This window comes from Canis lupus, chromosome 35 (genome assembly GCF_011100685.1).
Source record: "Canis lupus familiaris isolate Mischka breed German Shepherd chromosome 35, alternate assembly UU_Cfam_GSD_1.0, whole genome shotgun sequence".
Taxonomy (NCBI): domain Eukaryota; kingdom Metazoa; phylum Chordata; class Mammalia; order Carnivora; family Canidae; genus Canis; species Canis lupus.
Window position 1 is genome coordinate 23,968,214 of NC_049256.1, and position 27,976 is coordinate 23,996,189.

General features: G+C 47.2%; 1 protein-coding gene across 1 annotated transcript; it reads left to right on the top strand.

Annotated features, from left to right (window-relative positions):
* On the top strand, positions 1-27,882 carry ALDH5A1 (aldehyde dehydrogenase 5 family member A1). Its single transcript, XM_038583971.1, has 10 exons — positions 1-282; positions 3,733-3,816; positions 4,696-4,866; positions 6,314-6,430; positions 11,727-11,870; positions 13,113-13,256; positions 16,030-16,188; positions 20,900-21,069; positions 24,078-24,136; positions 25,485-27,882. Exons 1-10 carry the CDS (start codon positions 1-3, stop codon positions 25,688-25,690), a joined length of 1,536 nt encoding a protein of 511 aa, XP_038439899.1. The 3' UTR covers positions 25,691-27,882.
* Positions 27,883-27,976: the final 94 nt, after the last annotated feature.

Below are 27,976 nucleotides of genomic sequence, written 5' to 3' on the forward strand. Positions count from 1 at the left end.
ATGGCGACCTGGCTGCGGCTCCCGGGCCGAGCCCCGCGCCCCCGCCGCCCCGCGCAGCCCCGCCGCTGTGCCGGGGGCCCGGCCGGCCTGTGCGCCGCGCTGCTCCGCACCGACGGCTTCGTGGGCGGCCGCTGGCTCCCGGCCGCCGCCGCCTTCCCGGTGCACGACCCGGCCAGCGGCGCCGAGCTGGGCCTGGTGGCCGACTGCGGGGTGCGCGAGGCCCGAGCCGCGGTGCGCGCCGCCCACGAGGCCTTCCGCGGCTGGAGGGGCGCCTCGGCCAAGGTGAGCGCGCTCGGGGCCCGGGACGCCGCGTGCGGAAAGCGGGGGCTGCGCCTCGGCCTGCGGGGCACACGGTCGTGGACGCCGGAACAGAGGCGACCCACGGGGACTTTGGAGCGCGGCCCCTGCACCCCCCCCGCGCGGTCACCCCAGGGCACGGGGAGCGGGGGAGGGGCCCGGCCCCGAGGGACCTGCGAGCGCGCCCCCCCCCCCCCCCCGGCCGCGCGGTCACCCCAGGGCACGGGGAGCGGGGAGGGGCCCGGCCCCGAGGGACCTGCGAGCGCCCCCCCCCCCCCCCCCCCCCCCCCGGCCGCCCCAGCCTCCAGCGGACAGGACGGCGTCCTCCAGGGCCCTGCCCGCCTGGGGAGCCTGCCGTGCCCTAAGGTCTCCTGGGCTTTCGATGGCCTTCGCGCTCGACCTTCCGCGCCCCTTCCGTGCCCCCACCTCTCCTTGTAAGGACACCAGGCGTATTGGATGAAGACCCCCATCAGGGACCCTATTCGGTTAACCCCGATAGCCTCTTTCAAGACCCTGTTGGGAGATCCTGGGGGTTAGGACGTGAACCTGTGAGTGGGGTGGGGCCCCCCGGCACACAGGGTAGCCTCATTAGGGCGGGAGCTGCAGAGATGAAGGGAAGAGGGAAGTCAGCTGGAGCAAGATTCGTGAATCAGGAGCACGCCTGACCCGTTTGTAGAGCAGCAGGGAGGATCGGGAGGCCGGTAGTAGTAACCGGAGGACAAGCTGGATCCAGGGGCAGGTGTAGACGTGGGTTTTACGCCGAGGGAGGTAGGGCGCCCTTCCCGGGTTCCAAGCAGAGCTGTGGTCAGGCCTGCATCTGGAAAGGGCACTCTGGCCACACATGGAGCATCTGCGGGGGGGGGGGGGGGGCGTGGTGGGGACAGAGGCCCCTGAGAGGGCGCTGGCAGGGACGGAGCTCACAGGGCGGCTGCTTGAAGCAGGGTGCTCCGCAGGAGGAGTCAACTGGAGGCCCCCGGGATGTTAGCGTGTGAGAGGAGGAGGGGCCAGCCAGGACCCCCCAGGGCTTTAGGCCATAGCCACGGGAAGGAAGGAGCAACCAGCAGGCCCCCCCCCCCGGGGAGGGGATGAGGAACTGGGGGTGTTACAGGTTGTCCAGGAAGCTCTCCAGCCCGGTCTCTGCTCCAGGGGTTTGGAGGGCTGGTGCTGCCAGGACTGCTCACGGACACTGTCACCTGGTGTTCACGTCACACCTCACATCAGCGCCCTGGAAAATTAATGTGCATCAGTTTGTCCTGCAGGAGCTGGAGCCTTCTCAGTAGAACCTTCCTTGTTGGAAGGATTTGGAGAGTCTTGCTGAGTAAGCAGTGGGCTGAGCTTTCCCAAGGAAGCCAGGTCCACCTGTGAGCGAGGAGAGGCGGGCTCTGGTGCCACTTGTAGAGCAGCTCTGGCCCACCCCTCTTGACCCCAAGCCTGGCTGTCCTCCCTGCTCCCTTCCCTGCCTCCCCCCACCCCCCAGCTCCTGTGGTCTAGCTCACCTGTTGCTCCTGCCATTGGGCCCATCAGAGCACACAGCCTTACGCCGTCCTCCCTTCTCTGAGCTGCAGCATGGGCCCATAGGCCTCGCCTCACCCTTCCCGTCAACATTTTTTTGTGTTGCCTCACATTTTTCTTGTTCGTGTTTGAGGACCCCCTGTTTCCCACCTTGTGAACTCCCGGAAGATCTCAGAGAAAATGGATATTTACAAGCTTGATAAGCTAATGTATTAGTTACTGACAGCTGCTGTAACAAATTAACACAAATTTAGTGACGTAAAACAACGTGACAACACGAATTCATTCTCTTACTGTTCTGGCAGTCAGAAGTCCAAAATGTGCTGGCAGTGCTGTGTACCTTCTGGAAACCCTAGGGACCCCTGTCCCAGTTTCTAGAGGCCGCCCTCATCACTCCAACCTCTGCTGCTGGTACCTTCTCTGACTCTGACCCACCTGCCTCCCTCATATAGTGATCTCTGTGATTACAGTGGGCCCACTGGATGGTTCAGGATCACCTTCTCAGCTCAAGATCTTTAACGTAATCACATCTGTAAAATCCCTTTTGCCAGGTAAGGGAACAAATTCACAAGCTGCAGGGATTAGGATGAAGATGTCTCTGAGGGCCATTAGGGTGCCTGCCACAGCTGAGTACTGTACTGGGTGCTTTATGGGTGCTTTACCTAGTCCTTTCGGTGGCTCTCTGAGGCAGAGGTTTCATCTGCGTCCCAGCTGAGAGGCTCAGAGTCCACCATCCACCATGTGTCTCTGCTCAGGTGGGCCTTGAGTCCCACGGGACCCCATGCACCCCAAGCCTCCCTATGGGAGTCCCACACACATGGTTCCTCACAAAGACCGCAGGAGTTTCCTGGGGCTGCTATAACAAAGTACCACAAATCTGATGGTTTAAACAACTGAAACACAATGTCTCGGTTCTGCAGGCTCAAAGTCCAAAGTCTAGGGCTGGTTCCTTCTGGGGGTTCCGAGGGACGGATCTGCCCCAGACCTCTGTCCTTGACTTGTAGTTGGCTGTCTTTTCCCTGTGTCCCCTGCTCCCATCATCTTCCCTCTGTGCATTCCTGTTTCTGTGTCTAAGGTCCCTCTTTTTACAAGGATCCCTCCTTTATATGTTGGAGTAGGGCACACCCTAATTTTAGTTAACAAAACTTCAAAACTTTTAAATTTATTAAAAATGGAACTTCATGCTAACTTGATTGCCTGTAAAGACCCTATCTCCAAATAGTGCCACCTTCTGTGGTTCTGAGGGTTGGAATAGCAGCATGTCTGTTTTGAACACCATTAACCCCTAACACGGGGCGTGCCTCCTGAGGGCCGCCTGTTGCCCCCAACCCTGGTTCCTGATGTTTGGCCGGGACCTTGTGTTTTCTGCCAGCAAGTGGGATCTACTTTGCATTCCTGTGCTTCTCACACTGTTCCGTGTTCTCTCATTCTCTCTCAGCCGAAGCGTGGGCTTTGTGTGAGGCAGGCCACGTGCTCAGATCTTGTGTGTGTGTGTGTGTGTGTGTGTGTGTGTGTGTGTGTGCGCTCAGATCTTTGATTTATTCCTCCAGGCCAGGCCCCCTAGAGCTGAGTCTTTCCTCTCTCGCCCAGAGTAAGCACTGGCCTGTGGTCCTGGATCCCTGCCTGCTGGTGTACACGGTGACCAAGGATCTGTAGCTAGCTGTGTGTGCTGGGATAATCCATCTTTGCACTCTTTGACAGAAGTCTCCGTTTCTCTTTTACCACTTATGACTCAAGACACCCCTTTAGATGCAACTTGGAATGGAATCTTCCTTATTGCTTATCAAAGAAAGGTCTTTTATGCCTCAGTTAGGAAGAAGAAAGGTCAGTGTGTGTCTCCCTGAGTGAGAGACCATGCAGCAACCACCTGAACACACGGAAGATTATTTTGTATTTATTTTGCTGTTTTTATTTCCTTCCCAGGAGAGGAGTTCGCTGCTTCGGAAATGGTATGACTTAATGATGCAAAATAAGGATGACCTTGCCAAGATAATCACAGCTGAAAGTGTAAGTCCGGGGTGCTAACCTGCTTCCCTAAGAAACTGTCCGGAGTGCTCAGGCTCTAGCTCAGAAGACTAGGGCTGATGTCAGGGCTGATCTGCAGCCACAAAAAAAAAAAAAAAAAAAGGCAATTCCTTGCCTAATGATCAGATATCAACCAATCATTGTGCCAGGCACCAGCTGTGTCTAGTGAAGCCAGGCCCTCATTTTGCTGGAACAGTTTGTATGTTCTACCCCTGACTAATGTACGAAAAACATGGATGGAGCTAGATGGTATTATACCAAGTGACATAAGTCATCCTGAGGAAGACAGGTGTCATATGATTTCACTCCTATCTGGAATTTAAGAAATAAAACAAAAAGAAAAAGACAAAAAGAGGCAGACTCTTATATCCGGAAAACAAACTGGTGTTGCCAGAGGGGAGGTGGGCAGGGGGTGGGGAAATAGTAATACTACTACTACTGGAGACAGAGACTGAGTGGAACTCTAAGTAATGCTTTCCCACCATGCCAAACGTTTTCTCTGTGATTGTGATTTTTTTCTCGTTTTTGTACGATTAAAACGTGCCGGTGGTTGCTCCGTAACTGTAATAATGACTACAGCAGGAAAGATGAGAAGATGTCAGAAGGAGAAACAAGTGTGACGCCACCCTTCTCGCTGTCGGGGATCCAGACAAGATTGTGGTGTGGGTGGCGGCCCGCTTGTTTTTGTCACCACCTGCCGGCTTTCTAAGACTCCCGCCAGGGTCGCGAGTTTCTCAACAACCTTGGGGTTTTGTAATGAGAGACTCGTCTGCTGTGCGTGCAGCCTGGAGAACTGCGATGTGCAGAGTCATGCTTTTGTTGTTAGAAGGCAGCACACTGTCCTTTTCTGACTCCATTTAGGGGAAGCCGCTGAAGGAGGCGCAGGGGGAGATCGTCTATTCCGCCCTCTTCCTAGAGTGGTTTTCTGAAGAAGCTCGCCGCATCTACGGAGACGTCATCTACACCCCCGCCAAAGAAAAGCGGGCCCTGGTCCTCAAGCAGCCCCTTGGGGTGGCCGCAGTCATCACCCCGGTGCGTGCACTGGCAGGACAGGCGAGGCCCTGGGGTAGGAGGTGGAGCAGGGATTGGGACAAGAATGACAGCTCATTCTTTCTTGTGAAGAGGCGTGCTTCCCCCACTGGCTCTGGCACCTGTCTTCTTTCCTGATTCCTTTGCTGCCTGCAGAGGACTGTTTCCTGGTCCTCTGTGATAGCCAGGTGCAGGTGGGAGTGTGAACGCCTGTGTCCTGTTGCCTGCAGCAGTGGGATGACCCACAGCAGGACCCAGGGGCTGCTCTGACGTGGCATTAAAGCTGCTGCTTCTAGGCAGTGCCTGGCCCATTGGAAATGATCTTTTTTTTTTTTTTAAGACTTAAGATATGACGCATTTAATGTGCTGTGGCTTGGGGAAAATTTTATGCTTAATTTATGATTATCATCAACAGCAAAGCATTAGCGTGCCTACCAGCAGGCACTGGGCCAGGTTCTGGAGGTGAAACGGTTTTCAAATACAATATTGTGTCTGACTGGGTGGAGCTGCAGCATGCTTGTGGGGCATGCTCTCTCTTGGTGACCCGCCTTTTATGAGCCCATCTGTGAGGTCCCCTGTCAAGTCCTCTACAGTGCCAGCTGGTCTTGAGACTGCTGTTCTGTCCTGGCTCGGCACAGTTACAGACAGACACCCCCTTAGCCTTGACTGACTGGGTGCGACTTGAAGCTCACTGTTCACTAGTTGCATAAGCTCAGGCAAGTTACTGAGCTGCTCTCAGCTTCCCCAAAGTAATGTCCTCATTATTCCACAGTCTAATAATACCTCAATGGCTCAGGATGAGGACTTAATTAATTATAATTTAATTTAAAAGTGCTTGAGAGTAGTGCCTCACACAGAAGAAGCACTCTGCAAGTATTTGTCAAAATAAAAACTGTTAATATAGATATGGAGATACCTACACGTGTCTATCTGTAAATAGAAGGAAGTAATCATCTGCCATTTCCAAAATTACCTTTACTAATGTTTTCTCCCAAAGGGCCAGCAAACTATGGCTTTCAGGGCCAATCCAGCCTGCTGCCGGTATTTGTAAATAAAGTTTTACTGGGACACAGCCATGCCCGTTCCGATACATACAGTCTGTGGCTGCCTGCACTTTAGAACCAGGGAGTGGTTTTGACAAATTGTACATCCCTAAAAACCCAAATATTTACAATCGGGCCCCTTACAAAGTTTGCCAAGTCCCGGAGTGGACAGTCTTGTACTGTTTTAAATTCTGGAAAGGTTTCCTGTCTTTACGAGCCTTTGTCTGCAGAGCCCCTGGAGTTGACAGGTGTCAGGTGTTCTGAGCTCACCTGAGCAGGAGCTGGAGCACTACTTTATGAGAGTCCGTTTATGCAATGGAATTTGTTGAATGACTTCCTGACTTGCCTTCTTGTGCACTGTGGGGCAGCCTGCCCTCTCTCATACTTTCTGTGCTCTCTGACCCCAGTGGAATTTCCCCAGTGCCATGATCACCCGGAAGGTGGGGGCCGCCCTGGCAGCTGGCTGCACCGTCGTGGTGAAACCTGCTGAACACACGCCCTTCTCTGCCCTGGCCCTGGCCGAGGTGAGTATCCCCCCACCCCTGTGTGTGCAGAGCTGACAAAGCCAAGTGAGGATTATTTATTCAGGGCAGAAAGAAGCAGATTTGAAGCCTCCTTCTTTGGCTACACCTCACCCTGGATGGTGTTTTAATTTACTAGGAATTATTTTAAGTCAGTTTGTTTGTTTTGTTTATTTATTTATTTTAAAGATTTTATTTATTCATGAGAGAGAGAGAGAGGCAGAGACATAGGCAGAGGGAGAAGCAGGCTCCCTACGGGGAGCCCAATGTGGGACTCAATCCTAGGACTCTAGAATCACACCCCGAGCTGAAGGCAGACACTCAACCGCTGAGCCACCCAGGTGTCCCTTTATTTTATTTTTTTAAGTAGGCTCCACACTCAGTGTGAAGCCCTATGTGAGGCTTGAAGTCACAACCCTGAGATCAAAACCTGAGCTGAGATCAAGAGTCAGACACTTAACTGACAGAGCCACCCAGGCACCCCTAAGTTAGATGTTTAGAAAAAACAGTGAATGGGGGATTTTCTGACATTTGTAGACAATATGTGTTTTTGGCTGCCCTAAAAATAGTATCTGTCCATTAGTTTTATTAATTAGGCAGGCATACAACTAAAGTGTGGGCATCTCTCACATGTAGGGAACCTCTTATTTACCTCTCCTTTCTCCAGTTCAATCAACATTCAGGAAGATCTCGCCATTCTTCTGTTTAAAACTCTCCAGTGAGGGAGCGCCTGGGTGGCTCAGTCGGTTAAGTGTCTGCCTTCAGCTCAGGACATGATCCCAGGGTCCTGGATCTCCTCCCGTGTGAGGCTCCCTGCTCAGCAGGGAGTCTGCTTCTCTCTCTACCTCTGCCCCTCCCCCCCCCCCCCCCCGCCTGTGCGCTTTCTGAGAAAATCTTTATTTATTTATTTTTAGAAAATCTTTAAAAAAACAAAACAAACAACCCACAACTCTCCAATGGCCTTTCATGTCCCTCAAAGTCCAGACTTCCTACAGTACCCTCCAAGGCCCTGTAAGATGCCACCCTCCAGACCCTAATCCCCCTCTGCCCTTACCTTACCTGTCACTCCAAAACCCCAGACCCCTCTGCTCCGGCCTCTCTGGCCCCTGCCACCCCACCAGGCTTACCCCGACTCAGCTCTACACCTGCCTTGTCTTCTTCCAGAAAGTTCTTCCCCTGGCACACCCAAATGCCACCTTTTCAGGGAGGCTTCATGGGCCACCCTGTTGGAAAAGCACAGCCTCTCACTCCCATGCCCCTGATCCCCTTCTCTGCTTTGTTCTTCTTCCCTTAGCACTAGGGCCACTTGACATACCTGCTGTCTCAGTTACATTAGAATGTAAGCTCCACAGAGATGGCCACTTGCATCTGCTTTGTTCACTGCTGTATGCCCAAGCCTGGCACAGTGCCTGGACCTAGGAGGCACTCAGAAATGTTGGAGGGCTTCCATGCTGTGAGAGCCACGCTGAGTGTGGGTGTCAGTTGCTGGCCTCGTTACCTCCTTTCTGGGCTGGGACCTCTTCCTCCTTTGAGTCTCTGTGCCACTGTCTTTCACCCCAGGGTCAGCTGGTGGAGCTTCCAGAAGGCAGCGACAGTTACTGCGTTTGCCTTTCTGGGCTCTTAGGGGCCTGGTGTGGCTCCAGACCCAGGGACTGGAAGCTCCTCTCCTACAGGGCATTTCCCCCAACGGCACCTTATTTCAGAGGCAAATAGTACTATGGAAACGTTAACCAAATGGACGGCTTTTTATTTTTTTATTTTTATTTTTTTTATTTTTTATTTTTTTAAATTTTTTTTATTTATTTATGATAGTCACAGAGAGAGAAAGAGAGAGAGGCAGAGACATAGGCGGAGGGAGAAGCAGGCTCCATGCACCGGGAGCCCGATGTGGGATTCGATCCCGGGTCTCCAGGATCGCGCCCTGGGCCAAAGGCAGGTGCCAAACCGCTGTGCCACCCAGGGATCCCTGGACGGCTTTTTAAAATACGAACTGTTAATAGTTTTCCTTGAGATAATTCTTAAATCTGTACAATGTATGTAAGTTAGCATATTATTAGACTCCCTAGGCCTACATATAGTTAGTGGTGTGCTTCCTACAAATTATAGTATTCAGAACCAGTACCAATTTATGACCAGTAGACCCTTCCTGCTTATGCAATTTATTTGGAAACACATACCTGTGAGATTGGAAAGGCTCAGGATCACATTTTTATTTTTATTTTTTTTTTAAGATTTTATTTATTTATTCATGAGAGACAGAGAAAGAGAGAGAGGCAGAGACACAGGCAGAGGGAGAAGCAGGCTCCATGTAGGGAGCCTGATGTGGGACTCGATCCCAGGTCTCTAGGATCACGCCCTGGGCTGAAGGAGGCGCTAAACCGCTGAGCCACCCGGGGTGCCCAGGATCACAGTTTTAAAAACCCCTATAAACTTCATCCAGACTTCGTCAGACGTGGGTTCAGGATCCTTGCATCCTTTTGTCAGGAGGCACATACAGTGAGTTGTCTCTTGTCATGATATTGGCAGGGTTGCTGGTCAGTGCTCCCCGTCTGGAGTTACAGAAATCATGATCTTGGAATGCTTTCATTTCTTTAATTTTTTTAAGACTTTATTTTTAAATCATCTTTACACCCAACATGGAGCTTGAATTCAGAACCCTGAGATCAAGAGTCATACGCTCTAGAGACTAAGCCAGCCAGGCATCCCCTAGAGTCTTTCATTTCTATTTCCTTTATTCCCTAGACCACTTCTGTAACACAGACCCTCCCGTGATCTGCTATTTGGTCACCAGCAGAAAGTTCATGTAGAAAAGGCAGGGTACATAGATTGATTCCTTCTATTTACCAGTTTCTCGAATTAATAACCTATTCCTACCATCTGCTGACGGTCACCAATTCGTTTGTTTTTTAAGTATCATTGCATGCTAATGAATTTTAGTGTATTTGATGAGTTTCAGTACCTTGTAATTATTGTCTTTCATGAAGCTCCAATCGTTCCATTCTTGGTCAACGGTGGCCTCTTCATGTTGGCTTCTATGCGTTTGTGCCTAACTGATGTCTGCTTTGAGAGCTTCCTTTCTGGGAAGTTTCTAGGATCTGTTCTTTACCCTTGGTCGGTTTACTTCTCCAGGAACTCCTGTTATCCACGTGGTCAGTCTCTTTCATCACTCTCTCCTATCCCTTTCATCGTTTCCTAATCTTTAAAAATACCTTTTTCACCTTCTGGTTTTCATAAAGGTATGATCCATTACATTGTTCTCATATTCCTTTTGGTTTGCTTTTCATATCTTTTTTTTTTTTTAAGATTGTATTTATTTATTTCAGAGAGACAGAGCAGTGGCAGGGGGTGGGGGGTAGGAGCAGAGGGACAGGGAGAAGCAGACTCCATGCTGAGGAGGGAGTCTGGTGCAGGACTTGATCTCAGGACCTCAGCCGAAACCAAGAGGCAGATGCTTAACCGACTGAGCCATGCAGGCATCCCTGCTTTTCATTTCTGAAATTAGTTTGTCCTTGTATTTCTAATTCTTTCCTGTGTTCCCTTACTTCATTTCCAGAATTTCTCTAATCCTGATTCATGTTGTTCTTTTGTATATTGGTACAATTTTTTTTTTAATAATTTATTTTCCTTCATAGTAAGTTACAGCTTTGATCTGTTTCAGGGGCATGCCTTCCTGGAATGCTTTTGTTGTCCACAAGGATGCTTTCTGTTCTTTATTCTTATTTTTCTTTTAATAATGTTGTATGGGATTTTGTGTGTGTGTGTGGGGGTATTTTTCTGAGCATTTACTTGATTTTTATATGAAGTTAGTTTTCTTTTCTTTTCTTTAATTTTATTTATTTATTCGTGAGAGACACACAGAGAGAGAGGCAGAGACACAGGCAGAGGGAAAAGCAGGCTCCATGCAGGGAGCCCAATGTGGGACTCAATCCCGGGTCTCCAGGATCATACCCTAGGCCAAAGGCGGCACTAAACCGCTGAGCCACCCGGGCTGCCCTGAAGTTAGTTTTCCTAAACTTTTAGAAGGAGGCCTGAGTCTCTGACTTCATAGAGTACCTTTTGTTTTCTTGCTCTCCGAGATTTCCTGGCTCCATTCCCTTCCATGCTTGAACTGAGTGGTCTCCTCCTTTATTACATGGTTCCTGGGGCTGGCCTTCCATGCCCTTTGGTCCTCACTCCAGAGTCTCTGGCTTGCACCTGCTGTTGTGCTGGGCATTTACAGAGGCTGTTCCAGGTTGGCCTGCCCTGTGGGCTGCTTGGGGTTCTCCGCACCCCGTCCATCAAACAGCCTCCTTCTGCGGCTTCTGAATGTGCCGATGCTCTCAGCTATCAGTGGTGTGTCCGTACCCACTGGTCAGGCAAAAAAGCAAGTTGCCCAGCTCTCTGTTATCTAAAACTTCAGGGGGAGGGCTGCCTGGCTCCTTATCTCAGTGGTGTGGCCAGCCATGTGTTTGTTCGAGATGCATGTTGGAAGCAGATGCCTGGGCAGTCAGACCTTAGGTCAGCACTGTGGTGCAATAAAGAAATAAAATAAAAATAAAAATAAAAGGATGTAGCTGTCCTTTGCTGACACTACATCCACTCTTGTAAATGTTGTCTTTGATACTCTGGTTTGCCTCTGTTTTGCCTGTTTTCGGAGAGAGTCCAGCACTGCCATTCCCACCGTCTTCCCAGACTCCCCAGTCAGATTTAAGCAGTGTTAATTGTTAATGAGATTCAGAGCTATTGTAATTCCAGATATGCCTGATCCAAAGAGGGTCACTGCAGGAAGAGTGCAGGTTTCGGGCCGAGGCAGCAGGGGTCTGTGTGCTGGCTCCTCTCTTCCCTGGCGTGTGGCCTGGGCACAATCTCCCTGTGAGGCCTCCTGCTTGTCTCCACTGGGTGCAGAGGTCCCTGCAGGAAGGTCTGCCCGCTGCCCTGCACACAGGAGGTGCTCTGGGAGTCTCCTGGCCACTCTCTCCCTTTGCAGCTTCTATAGCTTCTTGAACCCTCCCCTGATTTTTCTCGGGAAAGAAATCCAAGGTTTTTGTTTTGTTTTGTTTTTTTCTTTTCTTTTCTTTTCTTTTTTTTTTAACAGAAAGTGGCATTAAAAGTCATGCTATAGTTTAATGTGTGACAACACATTTAATATCACTTTAGCATGAATAAGGATCTTATTTTAGTTCCAAATATATTCCCGTTCTGTCCCCAAAGTGAGCTTAGTTTTCTTTCCATTATGTTTTAATGAAAACATCTGTTTCCCTTTTTCTGTTTTTCCAGTTTGCTCATTTGCTGCTCCCCTGTTTGCTGTTTCTCTCTATAGCTCGCAAACCAGGCTGGGATTCCTCCAGGTGTGTACAATGTTATTCCCTGCTCTAGGAAGAAGGCCAAGGAAGTCGGGGAAGCACTTTGTACTGATCCTCTAGTGTCCAAAATTTCCTTTACTGGCTCAACAGCTACTGGAAAGGTACGTGACTTAATTCCCAAAGGAAATAGTTGTCATTCTGGTGTTTTCTCTGAATAGAGTACGAAAATTCTAGTTCATCTTGATCACTCTCTGGGAGATTCGCAGTAGAGTGTTAAGAGGTCTGTTGGATAAAGTAATGTCTGCTCACCCTTCCTGTGACATGACAGAGGCTCCTCTCTGACGATACCGAGGAGTTGGGGTGGCCAGAGTACCCAGGATTTGTTGCATGTGAAGTGGCTGAAAGCTGTCTGTTGTATCGCCTCAGTTCTGGAATGTACAGGTCTTTCATTATCTAGAATTAAAGGTTCCAGAAACACACAACTGATGTTGAAATGGATGTCTCAGAACTGAACCCAAATTGTATTTAGTATAAAGGTACTTATAGAAATAGGTCTTTTGTTTCCTTAGAAAACTTTACAATTGTGCATGAGCTAGCAATTCTATTTCTACATATTTATACTGAGAGAATAGTTGCAGTGTTATTTTGACTAGCAAGGAATTGGAGACCTAAATTTCCCACAGATGGGGGCTGACTAAATAAGTTTATGGAAAAGCCATACAGTGGAACTGTATGCAGGCATCTAAAGGAATGTTCTAGAAACACATGTGCTGCCATGAGAGAATCTTCCCGTTACAGTGTTGCCCTGAAGGAAGAAGGTATAAGGTGTTATGAATGTGTTAAGATGTTCCAGATGCATGGCTAATGGGGAAGATAAAGCAGGTTAAAAAACTGTATAAATCTACCATTCTGTTTTCTTTAAAAAAAAAAAAAAAAAAAAAAGTACATCTATATGAACCTTTGTGTGTGGCTCAATTCTGGATCAATATACCTTAAAATTTGATCAGTAGTAAGCTATGGGTTGTGGGATTCTGGGTGATTTTATTATCTTCCCTATATTATGCTTAAGCCCTATTATCATACAATTTTTAATAGGTAATATGCTTCTATGGTTCAAGAAGCAAGACAGTATAAACTTGCTCATGCTCAGAAGGCTCATCTCCCCCCTGACCCTGACTCCCTCTCTTCTGTCAGTAATGACTTTTATTTTTTTGTAACCTTCCTGTTTCTTCTTCATATATGAATATATATGATTATTCCTCTTGTTCTTATGCAAACTGTCATCCCATTTACACTACTGTGCTCTTGGCTTTTTTCCCTGCTGGGTCAACATCTAAAACAAAGGTTTACTAGGCCAGGTAGATCCTGGTGTAGTGCTCACGTAGTCTGTCCTCTGCCTGCAGGTACTGCTGCACCATGCAGCAGGCTCTGTGAAGAGGGTTTCCATGGAGCTGGGTGGCCATGCCCCATTCATTGTATTTGACAGCGCCAACGTGGACCAGGCTGTAGCAGGGGCCATGGCATCCAAATTTAGGAACTCTGGACAGGTGAGTCCTACAGTGTTTTTTCAGGGTGTGTGTGTGTGTGTGTGTGTGTGTGTGTGTATTTCACAAAGCTCTTAACCATCCATCTCACCTCTTGCAAGGAAACTTGTCGGTTCCTCCCATCGTTCTTTTCAGCAAACAGTTAGCCAGGGCCCTCTTTTTTGCCAGCAACTATTCTCAGCTCAGAGGGTCCAAAGGGAAATAAGGTGTAATCCCAGGCTATGAGGAATTTTCTGAACAGCAGGTATTTTTTTAAAAGATTTTATTTACTTGCTTATGAGAGATACAGAGAGAGAGACAGAGACATAGGCAGAGGGAGAAGCAGACTCCCTGCTGAGCAGGGAGCCTGATGTGGGACTCGATCCCAGAACCCCAGGATCATGACCTGAGCCAAAGGCCATGCTCAACCACTGAACCACCCAGGTGCCCCAGCAGATACTTTTTAATCAAATTGTTCTTTTCTTCCTGCTCTTTGGACCTGTTTATTTTCATAGTTTTCCCTTCATTGGGCTTTTCTGTACAGAACAGGTAAGATCATCTCCTCAGACACAAAATAGCCCAAACAGCTAGGGTCTGAGGCCCACAGTCTGAGGGAAGAGAAGGTAGGAAAATGTTGAGATAGTTCTTGAAGAACTCAAAACCCTGTGCCTGGGTCTCACTGTCCCTGGGATGGAGGTAGCCAGATAGGCACTTGGTACAGTGTGCCCAGGGGGTGACCAGGTTGTCACCCGGGAGAGTGATGGCCTGAGTTCACACCTCCAGAGGCAGTCCTGACATGACCTTCAGAGTGACCTGATACAAATCTCACATTTTCCAGTCGAGAAAATGGAACTCTGGAGAGACTGGTTGACCTGACGTCCTAGATCCTTGGGTCACAGTCCTAACTCTGTGGACTGAGGGTCCTGTCTCCCAGGCTCTTTCCAAGCTGTTACCAGGAACTTGGCTTCTTACAAAAAAATTCTTACTTTGTCTTAGAGTACCATCAATAAGTAGTTTTAAGTGCATTCCACAGACAAAATAAAAACTCCTGAGAGTTTATATTTTGAAAAAAAATGTAGAATGTTGTATAATATTCTGTATATCAAATAGTTTGGGTAATTAATTTTTCCCCTTTCATATAACCTTAAATAAGCTTGGTTGTTTCAGAATTACCTGTGTTTCTCTTTAGAAACATAAAATGCCAAGGTGTATAAGCTTCAGTTACACTTACAAAGCTACAACTTTGAGATATGTTACTTGAAGCCAATAAAACACATAGAACACAAAATTTATACCTACCTAGTATCTATAGTTTCTATTAGAAAAATACATGATTAAGAAAAAAGACAAAAAGAAAATCTGTCAGGGGCACCTACATGGCTCAGTGGTTGAGTGTCTTCCTTTGGCTCAGGTCATAATCCCAGGGACCTGGGATTGAGTCCCGCATCAGGCTCCCCATCAGGAGCCTGCTTCTCCTTCTGCCTATGTCTCTGCCTCTCTCTCCATGTCTCTCATGAATAAATAAAATCTTTAACAATAGAAAAAGAAGAAGAAAATCTATCAATGATAACTGCATTTCCTATAATATGATTATATTTTGTAATTTAAAAAATATTATGTCTAGCAGCACCTGGATGGCTCATTTGGTTGAGTGGCCAGCTCTTGATTTCGGCTCAGGGTCCTGGAATTGAGCCCCTTATAGGGCTCCACACTCAGGGAGTCTGCTTGAGGATTCTTTCTCCCTCTCCCTCTCCCCCTGCTTGCACATGTGTGCCCTCTCTCTCTAAAATAAATACATCTTTAAAAAAATATATTAGGCTTAATTAGAGAAAAAAAATAAGGGTCTTTTTAATAATTTAAGCTTGTCCATTTTCAAAATATCTGATTCAGCCAAACCTTGAATAGTTTAATAAGCTAATGGATATGTCAGCCTTTGACTGCCTTCCTTCCTGCTCCTGCTCTATTGCTGCAGCATCACTGTCTCTCATGGAGTTAGGGGTTATTTTTTAATGTTTTTTTTTTTTTTTTTTTTTATTTATGATAGTCACACACAGAGAGAGAGGCAGAGACACAGGCAGAAGGAGAGGCAGAGACACAGGCAGAGGGAGAAGCAGGCTCCATGCACCGGGAGCCTGACGTGGGATTCGATCCTGGGTCTCCAGGATCGCGCTCTGGGCCAAAGGCAGGCGCTAAACCTGCTGCACCACCCAGGGATCCCGAGTTAGGGGTTCTTTTTTTTTTAATTTTTTTTTTTAATTTATTTATGATAGTCACAGAGAGAGAGAGAGAGAGAGGCAGAGACACAGGCAGAGGGAGAAGCAGGCTCCATGCACCGGGAGCCTGACGTGGGACTCGATCCCAGGTCTCCAGGATCGCGCCCTGGGCCAAAGGCAGGTGCTAAACTGCTGCGCCACCCAGGGATCCCCGAGTTAGGGGTTCTTTATGCTCCTTTTTTCTTTCCCTATTTGTTTCATAATGGCTTGACTTAACACATTGGAAAAAACTTGGGTCGGGGGCTTTCTTATTTTTGCACAGATATTTGTACTTAATTACATGTTTAACCACAGGGTGTGGCAGCTATGGAGGAGGTTGGAGAAGAATGTGCACTTAATACGTTTATCTTCAGGGTGCCACCCACTTGGGGAGGAACGGGGCAGGTTGGACACAGGATGAGAGCCACCTTGGGAAGTGTTTTCACATTCACATAGGTAGCAGCAGTCACATGTTTATTGGTTGGATCAGTAGCTTCTGATAAACTGGTCTGTGAGTTTATTTTGTTTGGTTTTGTTTTGTCTAGACTTGTGTTTGCTCAAATCGTTTCCTGGTGCAAAGGGGTATTCATGATTCCTTCGTGAAGAAATTTGCTGAGGCAATGAAAACAAACCTGCGTGTGGGTAATGGATTTGAGGAGAGAACTACTCAAGGTCCATTAATTGATGAAAAGGCAGTAGAAAAGGTAAGTTTGTTTGATTTTCTATTAAATTTCGTGGTTTTGATATCAAAGGCTTAACTAGCAAAAAAATACTTTGGTAGAGTGCCCAGCAAGGCTGTTTTGAAAATAATGGTGAAATCAGGAAAACGTGAATTTCTGCCCATAAATTAAGTGGCATCATCTGGCCATAAACTTTTCCAGTTCTGTCATTACATTGAGTGCCCATGAGATCTGTCAGTTTAGATCTTCTACTGTCCTTCCTAGGTTTTCTCTAATAGTGGTGATAATTCTATCCCTGGCTGCCTCAGGAATTAGGATCTTAAAAGACAAAGTTCTTTAATTTTTTGAATACTCAAAAGGAAAGGAAGACTGCTTTTGTTTTTGAAGTCATGTAAGTTTCAGCTGAAATGCTGGTTTCCACTGACAAAAAAAACAAAAAACAAAACAAAAACCCTTTCAGAAGAGTCCTTGACAAAAGCATCCTCATAGGGAGATTCGGAATAGCAGAAACCATGCCCAGGATCTATAGATGGCAAGAAAAGGAGATTGCTTTTAGGAAGGATCTCTTTGTTCACAGAAAGTCATAGTCTAGATAGGTGAGATTTCTGTCCTTTTTTTTTTTTTTTTTTTTTTAAGATTTTATTTATTTATTCATGAGAGACACAGAGAGAGACAGAGACATAGGCAGAGGGAAAAGCCAGCTCCCTGCAGGGAGCCTGATGCAGGACTCAATCCCAGAACCCTGAGATCATGACCAGAGCCAAAGGCAGATGCTCAACCACTGAGCCACTCAGGTGCCCTGTCCTTGTTTTAAAACAGCTTCCTGGGATGCCTGGGTGGCTCAGCGGTTGAGCATCTGCCTTTGCCTCCGGAGTTGGTGGATTGAATCTCACATCGGGCTCTTGCATGGAAGCCTGCTTCTCCTCCCTCTGCCTGTGTCTCTGCCTTTCTCTGTGTCTCTCATGAATAAATAAATAAAATCTTTTAAAAAATAATAAAAATAATAAAAAATAAAAAAATAAAACAGCTTCCTCTTTTAAAACATAATCCTTTTTAATAAAGAAGGAATATATACAATGGAATATTACTCAGCCACTAAAAAAAAAAATTAAATCTTGCCATTTGCAACAACAGGGATGGATCTAGAGAGTATAATGTAAAGTACATCAGCCAGAGAAAGACAAATACCATATGATTTCACTCATGTGGAATTTAAGGAATAAACAAACAAGCCACACACACACACACACACACACACACACACACACACACAAATCAGACTCTTAACTCTAGAGAACACATTGATGGTCACTAGCGAGGAGGTGGGTGGGGGGATGGGGGAACAGGTGAAGGAGATTAAGAGTACATTTACTGTGATGAGCACTGAGTAATGTACAGAAGTGTTGAATCGCTATATCGTACAACTGAAACTAATGCCACACTGTATGTTAACTCTACTGGAGTTGAATAAATAAAGGGGGAAAACCCAAAATCCTTTTTAGAATTGCTTACAAAGAACTTTCTTATAGTATGAACGTCCAAAGCAAAAAACAAAAACAAAAACATGAACATCCAGTGTGCTCCTTAGGTAAGTCTCTACTAGTGGAAAGGATTTTAATAGAATAATTTAAAGCAGACAGAAATTGGGGGCTGGACTGTGTGTGGGAAAAGAAGGGAGAAGAGGTGGCCAGAAGTTGACACAGCCAGCCTCCTAGGTGTCACCTGAGGAACCAAAATTAAGGTCAGGTCAGTACCCAGCTTGGATGCACAGCCTGCCTGTTCTTTGGCTACCTGAGGACCAAGAACTCTAGCACTGCCTAGACTCAGTGGGCAGCCATGTCATCTGAACCCATGTCTGTGCCTCAGCCAGTGGGAGCCAAGGGATGCATCAAGGTTTGACAGAACTCTGTAGTTATTGCCTTGGGATTGCCCTAATAGAGAACATGCATTAAAGTGGCCATTGGGGGACGCCTGGGTGGCTCAAACAGTTGGGCATCTGCCTTTGGCTCAGGTTGTGATCCCTGGGGTCCTGGGATGAAGTCCCGTGTCCAGCTCCCCGCAGGGAGCCAGCTTCTCCCTCTGCCTGTGTCTCTGCCTCTCTCTCTGTGTCTCTTACGAATAAATAAAGTTTTTTTAAAAAAATATTTTATTTATTTATTCGTGAGAGAGGCAGAGACACAGGCAGAGGGAGAAGCTGGCTCCCTGCGGGGAGCCGGACACGGGACTTGATCCCAGGTCTCCAGGAGCACACCCTGGGCTGAAGGCCACGCTAAACCACTGAGCCACCCAGGCTGCCCTAAAGTCTTAAATAAATAAATTAAGTAAGTGGCCATTGGTACCACTAGCATTTTTGAGGGGATTTTGGACTTGATTGGCCAATGGAGATGATTTGGGTCTGTACTAGCTGTGGCTCAAGCCCAGAGTGCTGTTCTCAACGCACCCTGTGCCTTTCACAACTAAAGATGCCTGGGTCCTACCCGAGGGGATTGGGTGTGAGTCATTCTCAGCACTGGGTTTGTTTTTTTTTTTTTTTTTTTAAATGCCCCAGCTCTTGCTAATTTGCTGGCCCAGGAGACCATCCTCCTAGAGATTCTGTTGTTCTTGCCAAAGTGATGATGCAAACAATGCCCTCTAGAGGGCGCTGTTTCCTAGCGCTTCAAGCAAGGACAGGTGAAGGATTTCTTTTTTTGGAGAGCTTAGAAGCACCTCCTGAAAACATCCATGTGTTGGCTTTAGTATACATACAGTCACAGGGTAGGTTCTAGGGGGAAAAATTGCACATGACATTTAAGATGACTAGAAAAGGGCAAAGCATATATTTTATTTGGGGGCAAAGAAGTGGGCCTTGTTAAATATGTTAAATATAATTATTTTTAGAGCTGTAAGTCCTAGGAAGTAAGCCATTATGGCTGATGAGGATTTGTTGGAGACGGTGGACTCTGCGCATGGTTGGGGCAAGGGTTTGAAGAGGGTGGGTCTGGATGGTAGAATGTGCCCAAGCCTGTATTTACCTTTCCTGAAATCCCATAGAATATCTCATTGAGAATGGGAGTGGAGAGGGCTCCAGTGGACCAGAGTCTATGGAGAGCTTCTGGTGGTATTAACAGAAAAGTCAGCACAGACCAGGCATGCCCAGGGAAAGCCTGCAGGGGAAGTGGGTGCCAATTTATAGGATGGGCCTATCTAGAAGTGGCTGGGGTGAGTAGGAGTGGAAGTGAGGGAGACATGGTGCTGACTGGTTATATTTTGCATAGTTTTCTGGGTGGTTCCAATACCATTTCTCCTCATAAGCACCACCAGTACACACAGGACAGCAGAGACATTTGCTCAGGGCAAGAGATACCACAGCCTACCTAGTTGGGCTCCAGCTTCAAGAATGAGGGTGGGAGTACTGGAGCCAGCCTTTCCTGCTTTTGCCCCTTGGGGAAGGGGGCTGTCCCTAAAGTGAAGCCTGCCAAGTCAGAATAAACCTGAGCTTGCTGTTGTCCCTCTTGTTTAGGCGAGAGACTGGAAACAGCAAAGGCCACCCATGTCACCCACCTAAATGAAGAAGGTGAACAACCAAAAGTCATGACACCTTTAGGGCAAATGCTCAGCACTTATATGAGAGGAACAGTCGACCCTCAAGAAGTGGATGAGTCTGGGGACAGAAAGGAATTTTCTGAGAATCCGATAGCATCCTCCAGGTGCTTTGAGCAAGTAGCACCTCTAAACAAAAGCAGGCTCTGTGAAAATGAGGCAATGAGAACAAGAAGGGTTTTAGAAATTAAACACATGATGGTCAAATCTTTTTTTAAAAATCAGCTGAAGATGGAACACAAAATCTAGGAGATCTCTTATGATTTAAAGCTAAAAACAAAGACAAAAAATATGAGAAAATTTGAAATCAGATTAACTGGAGGTGAGTGGGTATCCGTTTTAGCAATAGTCGCTCTGAAAGAACTGAGAGAGAAGTAGCATTACCAGGTAAGTAACATGGAAAGTCAGAGCCGGGGAAAAGGATTCTTCGGATGGAAAGACTTTACCTACCACCTAGTAGAATGTAAGAAAAAAGCCCCAGATACATTCTGCTAAAACACTGGAATGTTAGGAACATAGAAGATGATTTTAATTGCTTCCAGAGAGAGGGTAAGCTACCCACCAAGGACTGAGAACTATTGTTGAACTGACTTTTCATTAACAACACTAGAAACTGAGACATGTACTCAAGAGTTCTGAAGGAAAATGATTTTGGATTACAATTCTGTCACCAGCCAACATAAGGTAAGACATCACACATGCATTGTCGGAAAATTGGAAGTACGTGTTTTCAGTGTACTTTTCTTGAAACAACCACTTGAGAATGTATTAGAACAGAATGAAAGCCAAGAAGACAACATGGCACCCAAGAACCTGGAGCTAACTCAAGAGTGCAAAGAACAATCCCAGGAAAACCACAGAGTGTCAGGCCCAGAAGGACATCAGGCCATGCTAGATCCTTCCACAAATCATAAGATCAAACAGCAGAAAATCTAAGAGGAGGAGAAGGTGGCATTGCACATGCCACGTACCCTTTTCCTGCTTTGGTGTCTCTGCATATTTGGTCTTTCTACCTAGAAGGAACAAGAGCATGTCATTCTCAATCTATTTTTTAAGAAAAAGAAAGCAAACACAGTTTTCTGCAGATTTAACATTCTAACAGATTATATCATCTTCAAGCTAGCTTTCCCAGGCTCCTCTTTTTCTCTTCATGCAGGTAGAGAAACATGTGAGTGATGCCGTTTCCAAAGGGGCCACCATTGTGACTGGCGGGAAGCGACACCAGCTTGGAAAAAATTTCTTTGAGCCCACTCTGCTTAGCAATGTCACCAGGGATATGCTCTGCTCTCATGAAGAGACGTTTGGGCCTCTTGCACCAGTTATCAAGTAAGATCACCCTGCCGGTGGGAAGATGGGAGAAGAGGAGGACAGAAGGACACCTAGAAAGAAATGTAGTTCAAATGCTGTTTCGAGGCCCTGCGGGTGGGAGGCCGGGCTGCAGGGGCAGAGCTGTGTTGTGTCAGCCAAAGAGCCAGGTTTCATTCATGGTTCTGAAAAATATATGTGTGTGTTTTTATCACTGCCTATTTAGACCACAAAATTCACCTTTGCCTTCCCCTTCTTACTTTCTTCTGAGCTCCATTTTCTTCTCCATGGAACACATCCTCAAAGAGTTCTTTCAAGAATCAGTGGGAAATGAACTTACTCTTTCTGTTCTTAGGTGATGTTTTATCTCACTTTGAGAAGTCCATAATAATTTTACCTGGATAAAATTCTAGATTCAACACTGCGAAGATACCATTGTCTACTTATTTCCAGGATCATACCCAAGAAAGCTAGTGTCTAGCTCTTGTTCCTTTGAAAGGGATCTATTTTTTCTCTTGGAGGCTGTTAAGATTTCTCACGGTCTTTGACACTCTTAAGTCTTACTGATGAGGCACATTAAAAGCCTCTCCATGCTGCAGTCTTGATGTCTTCTTTTCATATCCAACGTGTCTATCTCGTCCATCATTCTTTAGTGGCCTTCTAGGAAGTCTGTGGAAGTGACATGTCTGCATCACCCCCCACTTCTCTTCATGCTTATCTGTTCATCGCACCTTTTCATCCATTCCCGATGCCTCCTGAGACTCTGTCTCCTCCACCTGCCAGCTGAGTCATCTGTTCTTCAGATACGTGCCCTCTGCTACCCAACCCATCCACCACATTCCTTTAGTTACTCTATCACCCTTGATTCCTCTAGTTCGTTCTTCCCCGTGAGACGTTCTCACCTCATTATTCCACCTTATACCCCTGCTATGGGTGCTTATCCATTTCTTACATTTTATTCTGTTCCAGTGTTTCTGCCTTCTCTTGTGTAGATCATCACAGGTTTGTCATCCTTTTCCTTCTCAGAGCTCCTCAGATGTCTTGCCCTTTTCTCTGTGAACTTGTCTATAGCTCCTTGAACTCTTAGCAGCCTTGACTGGTAGTATCTGCCTTGGAGTTGTGGTAAAAAGCTTAGGCCTTAGTCTGCGCTGATTCTGATACATTGGACCCGTAGGAAAGGAAGCTTCTAGTATGAAAACCCAGTCTCAACACTTCTGCCCATGCCCCAGGTATTTTTTGCTTCCTGGTGTATTTTGTGGTTACCGCTGGAGTAATGAGAGTGGTTCAAGGGAAGAAGCCTCTTGTTCACGCTATTGTCTACACACCAAGCCGGGTAGGCTCAAGCTCTGGTGGGGCCCCACCACTCTGAGCTGGCTCTGCTGCTTTTCTGCCTATAGCCTCGTAGCATCAGTCCAGGGACCCAGGTCTGTAGGCAATAGCACCTGAATTTGCAGGCACAGTGTGGGAGGTGCAGTCCCTCCGTCACCCTCCAGTCTGCAGGCTCCGTGGTGCTCTGGCCCTTCCCACTCCTCCAAGGTGGGGTGGGGGGGGGGGCTCCTAGCTCTCTCCCACTTGTCAGGATCCCACGACCCTCTCGGCCTCTGGAAGTGTCTTGTGTTTTTGGTGCTAGTTGCTGATTGAGGGTTTTTGAGCTAGGATTCTTTGTCTCTGCTCCAGCATCTCCAGCATCAGGTTCCCAAGAAGAGCTGGCCCCTGGTGCTATTTGCACCACTTATGTCTCTCTTATCATTTACTTTCTTGGCTTTGTTACTATCTTGCTAGTGAGATTTACATATTAATCCACCACTGGAGAAAATGGACCACTTGAAGAACTTTTGTCTTCTTGGTCTTAATAAATTTTTTTTTTCCTAGAATGTGAACTTGACATCTTCAGGGAGCCTGAAGGATGCAGTGGTTAGGAGTGCAGGCTTTGGAGTTGAACTGGGTGTACAGTAGATTCAGGCTTTGCTGCTTCATACCTGTGTACCCTTGGGTGAATTAACTTGTCTGAGCCCAACGGTCCTTGCATGGAAAAGGAATTGAACTAGTACCTGCTTTGCAGAGTAGTTACACAGTTTCAATTACATAATGTGCATAAAGCACTTAGCACATTGCCTGATATCATTATGGTTGTTGTTACATAATTAAATTAGGTCAGAGAGGGGGACAAGTTGTTACTAGTGGGCCCTGGTCTTCCCACACCCCTCCTCTGGGCACAGAGTGGTAGGAGCACAGTGGTAGGAGGGTTCCCCTCATTGCCAGCAGATATCTGGATTTAAGAATTGGGGTGCTTAGGGGATCCCTGGGTGGCTCGGCAGTTTAGTGCCTGCCTTTGGCCCAGGGCGCAGTCTTGGAGTCCCAGGATCGAGTCCCGCGTCGGGCTCCCGGTGTGGAACCTGCTTCTCCCTCTGCCTGTGTCTCTGCCTCCCTCCTCTCTCTCTCTCTCTCTCTCTCTCTCTCTCTCTCTCTGTGTCTATCATGAATAAATAAATAAATAAATCTTTTTTAAAAAAAGAATTGGGGTGCTTAGAGCTGTCTGCCCCAGAAAAAATGCTTCTCAGATCTTGTTCCAGAAGTAAAATGATAAAGCTGAAAGGGACTGCACAAGGCTTTGGTACAAGCACTCTTCATTGCAGGTAGGAGCAGGCCCCCAGGGCCACATACTCAGGACTCGGGCTCTGGCTTCCTCCAATGCCTTTCTGCCACATGACGCTTGCTTCTAAGGTGGTTGCTGATTGTTATATAGTCTCAGTAGGTAGCAAAAGCAGTAATCCTTTTTGAAGGCGTTTGGTTTGATAGCCTGGATGTGCTGTGGTTTCCTACTGGCGGCCTGCTTGCGTTTGTGCTCTTGGAAGAGAGGAGCCAGCACGTGCGGAGCAGTGGGGCTGTTTTCTTCCATACTCTGCCCTGGAGTCTCTGCAAAACTGCGATTTACCCTTTGCCATTATTTGGGAAAACAGGAGAAAAACAAGCCAGTTTTCTTTACTCTCCCCTACAGAGTTTGCTGACAATGCATTTCACTTTGGCAGATTTGACACAGAGGAGGAGGCTGTGGCAATCGCTAACGCGGCTGACGTGGGGCTAGCAGGTAGGTCTTCCTGCTGGGTGTGGTCCGAACCATTTCTCGAGCTGCTGCTGGGTCTTGCCTTTTAAACATCACCCTGGGTTTTGAGAAGGAAATGCCATTGGAGTATATGTTTGCTGCTTCCTGGGGCACAAGTCAGTTTGTGCAAGTTCGTGGTCCTCTGCCTGGGACTTTTGTATTTGGCAGTTCTCTGGTGAGAGCGAGGGGACCAGGAGAGACGAGGTGGCACAGGTTGTGGGTGGAGAATTACATGCCACACAAGTCCCATGTCCTCACAGGCTTGCCTAGAAATTCCAAGTCTTGTCTTCCATTTGACCACCTGGCTCCTGGCGGCCTGAACCAGACCCAAGGCAGCGGCAGAGCACCAGGGACTGCGAAAGAGGCAACGAGCACGCATGTAGACAGCCTGAGTAGCCACCGTCCTTTTAGTTTAGAGATGGTCAGGGTGGCCACAACGTGTACCGTTATCCTGACATCATTGTACGCACATAAATGCACTAAGCAAATCGATGTTTAGCCTCCACCGTGGGGGAAGTACTGAGAAAGATAGAGACATAGACATACAGCTAGCTACAGCTCTGCAGGAGCTGCCACTTCAGGCATAAGGGAAGCATTTATACCAAGAAGAAGGACATGCACACCATGTAGGCCCTTCCCCCACGCTCCCTACATAGAGTTATCATAAGGCTTGGGTGAGATGTGTGCAGGAGAGCCTCAGGGACACTCACTCAGTGTGCCTTTCTTCCCTGGTGACCGGATGAGGGCAGAGAGAACTACACCTGGCACTGCGTTGTGGGCTGCCATCGGTGATGAGCAGTGTTCTGCTTCTGCAGAGATGGGAGGAGGGAAATTCTGGGCAGAGGGGACCAAGGAAGTTAAGAGGGAAGGAAGGAAGGATGAGGACAATTTGGTTGCAGAGTTTGGAGAGGATGGCTGGTGAGTGGCATGATGGAAGGTAACACTGAAAATGTTGGCCAAGGCCACACTGGGGAGGGTCCAAGTATTCACAAAGAGGTTATTAACCTTATAGTTAGCAGAAGGTGGGGCAAACACTGTGACAATAATCTCACAGAGCTGTGCGGGAGAGGCTGGGCAGCAGGTGGCAGGAGCTGGGGAGGCATCCTGGTAGGAGATGAAGCGAGCCTTCCTGAGGGTGGATCAGAAGCAGAACGATTACAGCCCATGGTTCTGAGACTGAGACATGGACAGGACCAGCTTGGGGCCCCCTGTGGGAGCAGGGAGGATCCCAGGCCCCAGATGAGACCCAGTTGCCAGTGGCATCCTCAGCTTTAGACATGATGTCTTTAACGACTGTTCCACGTGCTCTGAATGTTCCTTATCTCCATGACAGGTTATTTTTACTCTCAAGACCCAGCACAGATCTGGAGAGTAGCAGAGCAACTGGAAGTTGGCATGGTTGGCGTTAACGAAGGATTGATCTCCTCTGTGGAGTGCCCTTTTGGAGGCGTGAAGCAATCTGGCCTTGGGCGAGAGGGGTCCAAGTATGGCATTGATGAGTACCTGGAACTCAAATATGTGTGTTTTGGAGGTTTGTAGGATTGATTAGTTCTTTAAAAAATAAAAAAGGAAGCTTACCTACATAGATGGGGACATGCCCTCCATTATTTTAAATGAACTTCTAGATTATTAGAATTAAGAATTTTAAAAACTTCTCCAATGCTCATAATCTTAAGTAGAGGTGAATCCCACCCCTCCCCTTACCTAATTAGGGACCAATAGAGGCCATGTTCCTGTGGCAGCAGCTTCCCCAAGAACCAGCACTGTGTTTATAGAGCAAAGCCCTGGGACTCTGCCACAGCCCCATTTGCCTCAGAGCAAGCTGCAGCATGAGGGTGGCTCTGGGGGCCTGTCACAAAGGCTCGATCACTGCCTGGGTGGCAGCACAGCCATCTCCCCTGTGGCTCTGAGCTGGGACCAGAGGGCTGCAGGGGAGCCCTGAGCACAACAGAGAGGCTGGCCAGGGTGGGCACACCATCCGCGGCAATCTTCCAGCTCCACACTACAGACACCTATTGTGTGTTCAGAGGTGTTGCCACAGAGGCTGAGTTCATCATTTTTAAGACGTCTGAAATAGCACAGAATTGTCTGTGTTTCCGTGAGGGATGAAAAGGCACCTCTCCCTTTTTCTGGACCTTCTTTTTTTAAAGTTTATTTATTTTTTAGTAATCTCTATATGCAACATGGGGCTTGAACTCATGACCCTAAGATCAAGAGTCACATGCTGTACTGACTGAGCCAGCCAGGCACCCCTGTATCATTTTTTAAGCTTAAGTCTTCATCATCCTAAAATTACTACTTAAAGATTTTGTTTTTATTTCCATCCTCCTTTCCATTCATCTTTAGGAAATGAGGTTAAGCATAAAGCAAAGACCTTACCTTTCTCAGCTGGTAGATGGGAAGGTGCTCACAGAAAGGCATGGCCCAGCAGTGTCTTTACCCGATAATAGCTTTGTCCCTGTAGACATGCCATTCAGCATCCCTGTTCCTCGTGTGGAATGGAGATTCAGTATATGCCTTACTTAGCTTGATGGGATATTGTGAGCCTGACAGTGAAATATTTGCCAAAAAAAAAAAAAAAGAAAGAAAATTCAGTGTAAGTACAGGAGCCATTAATGTTAGTAGCAGCATAGCCCCCCACCTTGGGCATCCAGGTGTGGCTCTGCCAAGGTGAAGAAGGCTAGTGCCCACCTGCGCTCCTACTTGAGACTAAGCAGTTGTCCCCTGCAGCCTGCTCTTCCTGTCCTCATGGGGTGCTGCTCCTTCAGCTCCAAAAGAACAAAAGCAGTCTCACCACAGTGACCCCAAGAGGAAAATAAATATCTATCATTGCCAGTTCACCTAATGGAAGAGGCATGAGACCTTGAATTCCAGGCACCCTTTATCCAAGAAGAGTTTTTACGGTTCATTATTTGAAACAAAAATGACCAGTGTTCCCTATCACTCTGAAAGAACTCTGATTCAGAAAGTTCTAGGCTTTTCTGGACATGCCTCCCACCCATACTCATTTAGAGGGAAAGGAATCAAGGCTGTTCCTGGCTGAATAAGCAGAGATAAGCTCTTTTCTTTCCCACTCTGTGTGTGGAGTCCACTGACATCCCATGAATATTGTGGGTAGTAGAAGGAGAACCTGAGGGATAGGCGTGCTGGTGGGGGCAATTCCTCCTGTCCCCCTGCCCCTTGGTACTCTGAGTTCCTCCCTGCAACCTGGGGGAGCCATGGTTAAGTCAGTAATAGTCTGGAATGCCCATAGGCACAGAGGAACTTCCTGCCGGTCCTGAAGCTACCTTCTATTTAGCCTACATTGTACCAGCCATATCCCCAATACTCACAGAAGAAATGAGCTGAACTCTGCCTCCTGGTGACATCCCTCCCCCAGGGCCTATTGAGAATCACATATGCAGCACATCGACAGATTATTTCTTTTTTGTTTTTATATTTTAGGTGGTTTTATATAACATTCTAATTCTTAAGATTTGGATATATCCATCTGTTTTATCAATAAAGATGCTATAACATTATTTGTTAGAAGTCTGGAACACTGATGCTTGGAGGTGCCAGGAGAATGCATTTAAGTACGTGTGCAACTTTGCCTAAGGCAATGGATTCCTTGGTGGGGTGGCAGATTTAAGTTTTCTTGTATATTTGGCTCATCCAACATAAATTGAGGCCCAGAGACACATTGCAATGTCTTTGATTAATTTTATGATTAAAATAATTTGAGAAGGAAATAAGTTACTGTTTAGTAACATTGTTTTGGGTTGTGGGAAGAAAGAAAACTGTCTCTAATCAAACATTTTGGGGGGTTTTCAATAAGGTAATCCT

Bases quoted from the DNA above. Each gene is read 5' to 3' on its own strand.
- ALDH5A1 (XM_038583971.1), top strand. From the start codon at position 1: ATGGCGACCTGGCTGCGGCTCCCGGGCCGAGCCCCGCGCCCCCGCCGC. The intron at 3,817-4,695 runs GTAAGTCCGGGG...GACTCCATTTAG, and splicing joins AGATAATCACAGCTGAAAGT to GGGAAGCCGCTGAAGGAGGC. The intron at 6,431-11,726 runs GTGAGTATCCCC...TTCTCTCTATAG, and splicing joins CTGCCCTGGCCCTGGCCGAG to CTCGCAAACCAGGCTGGGAT.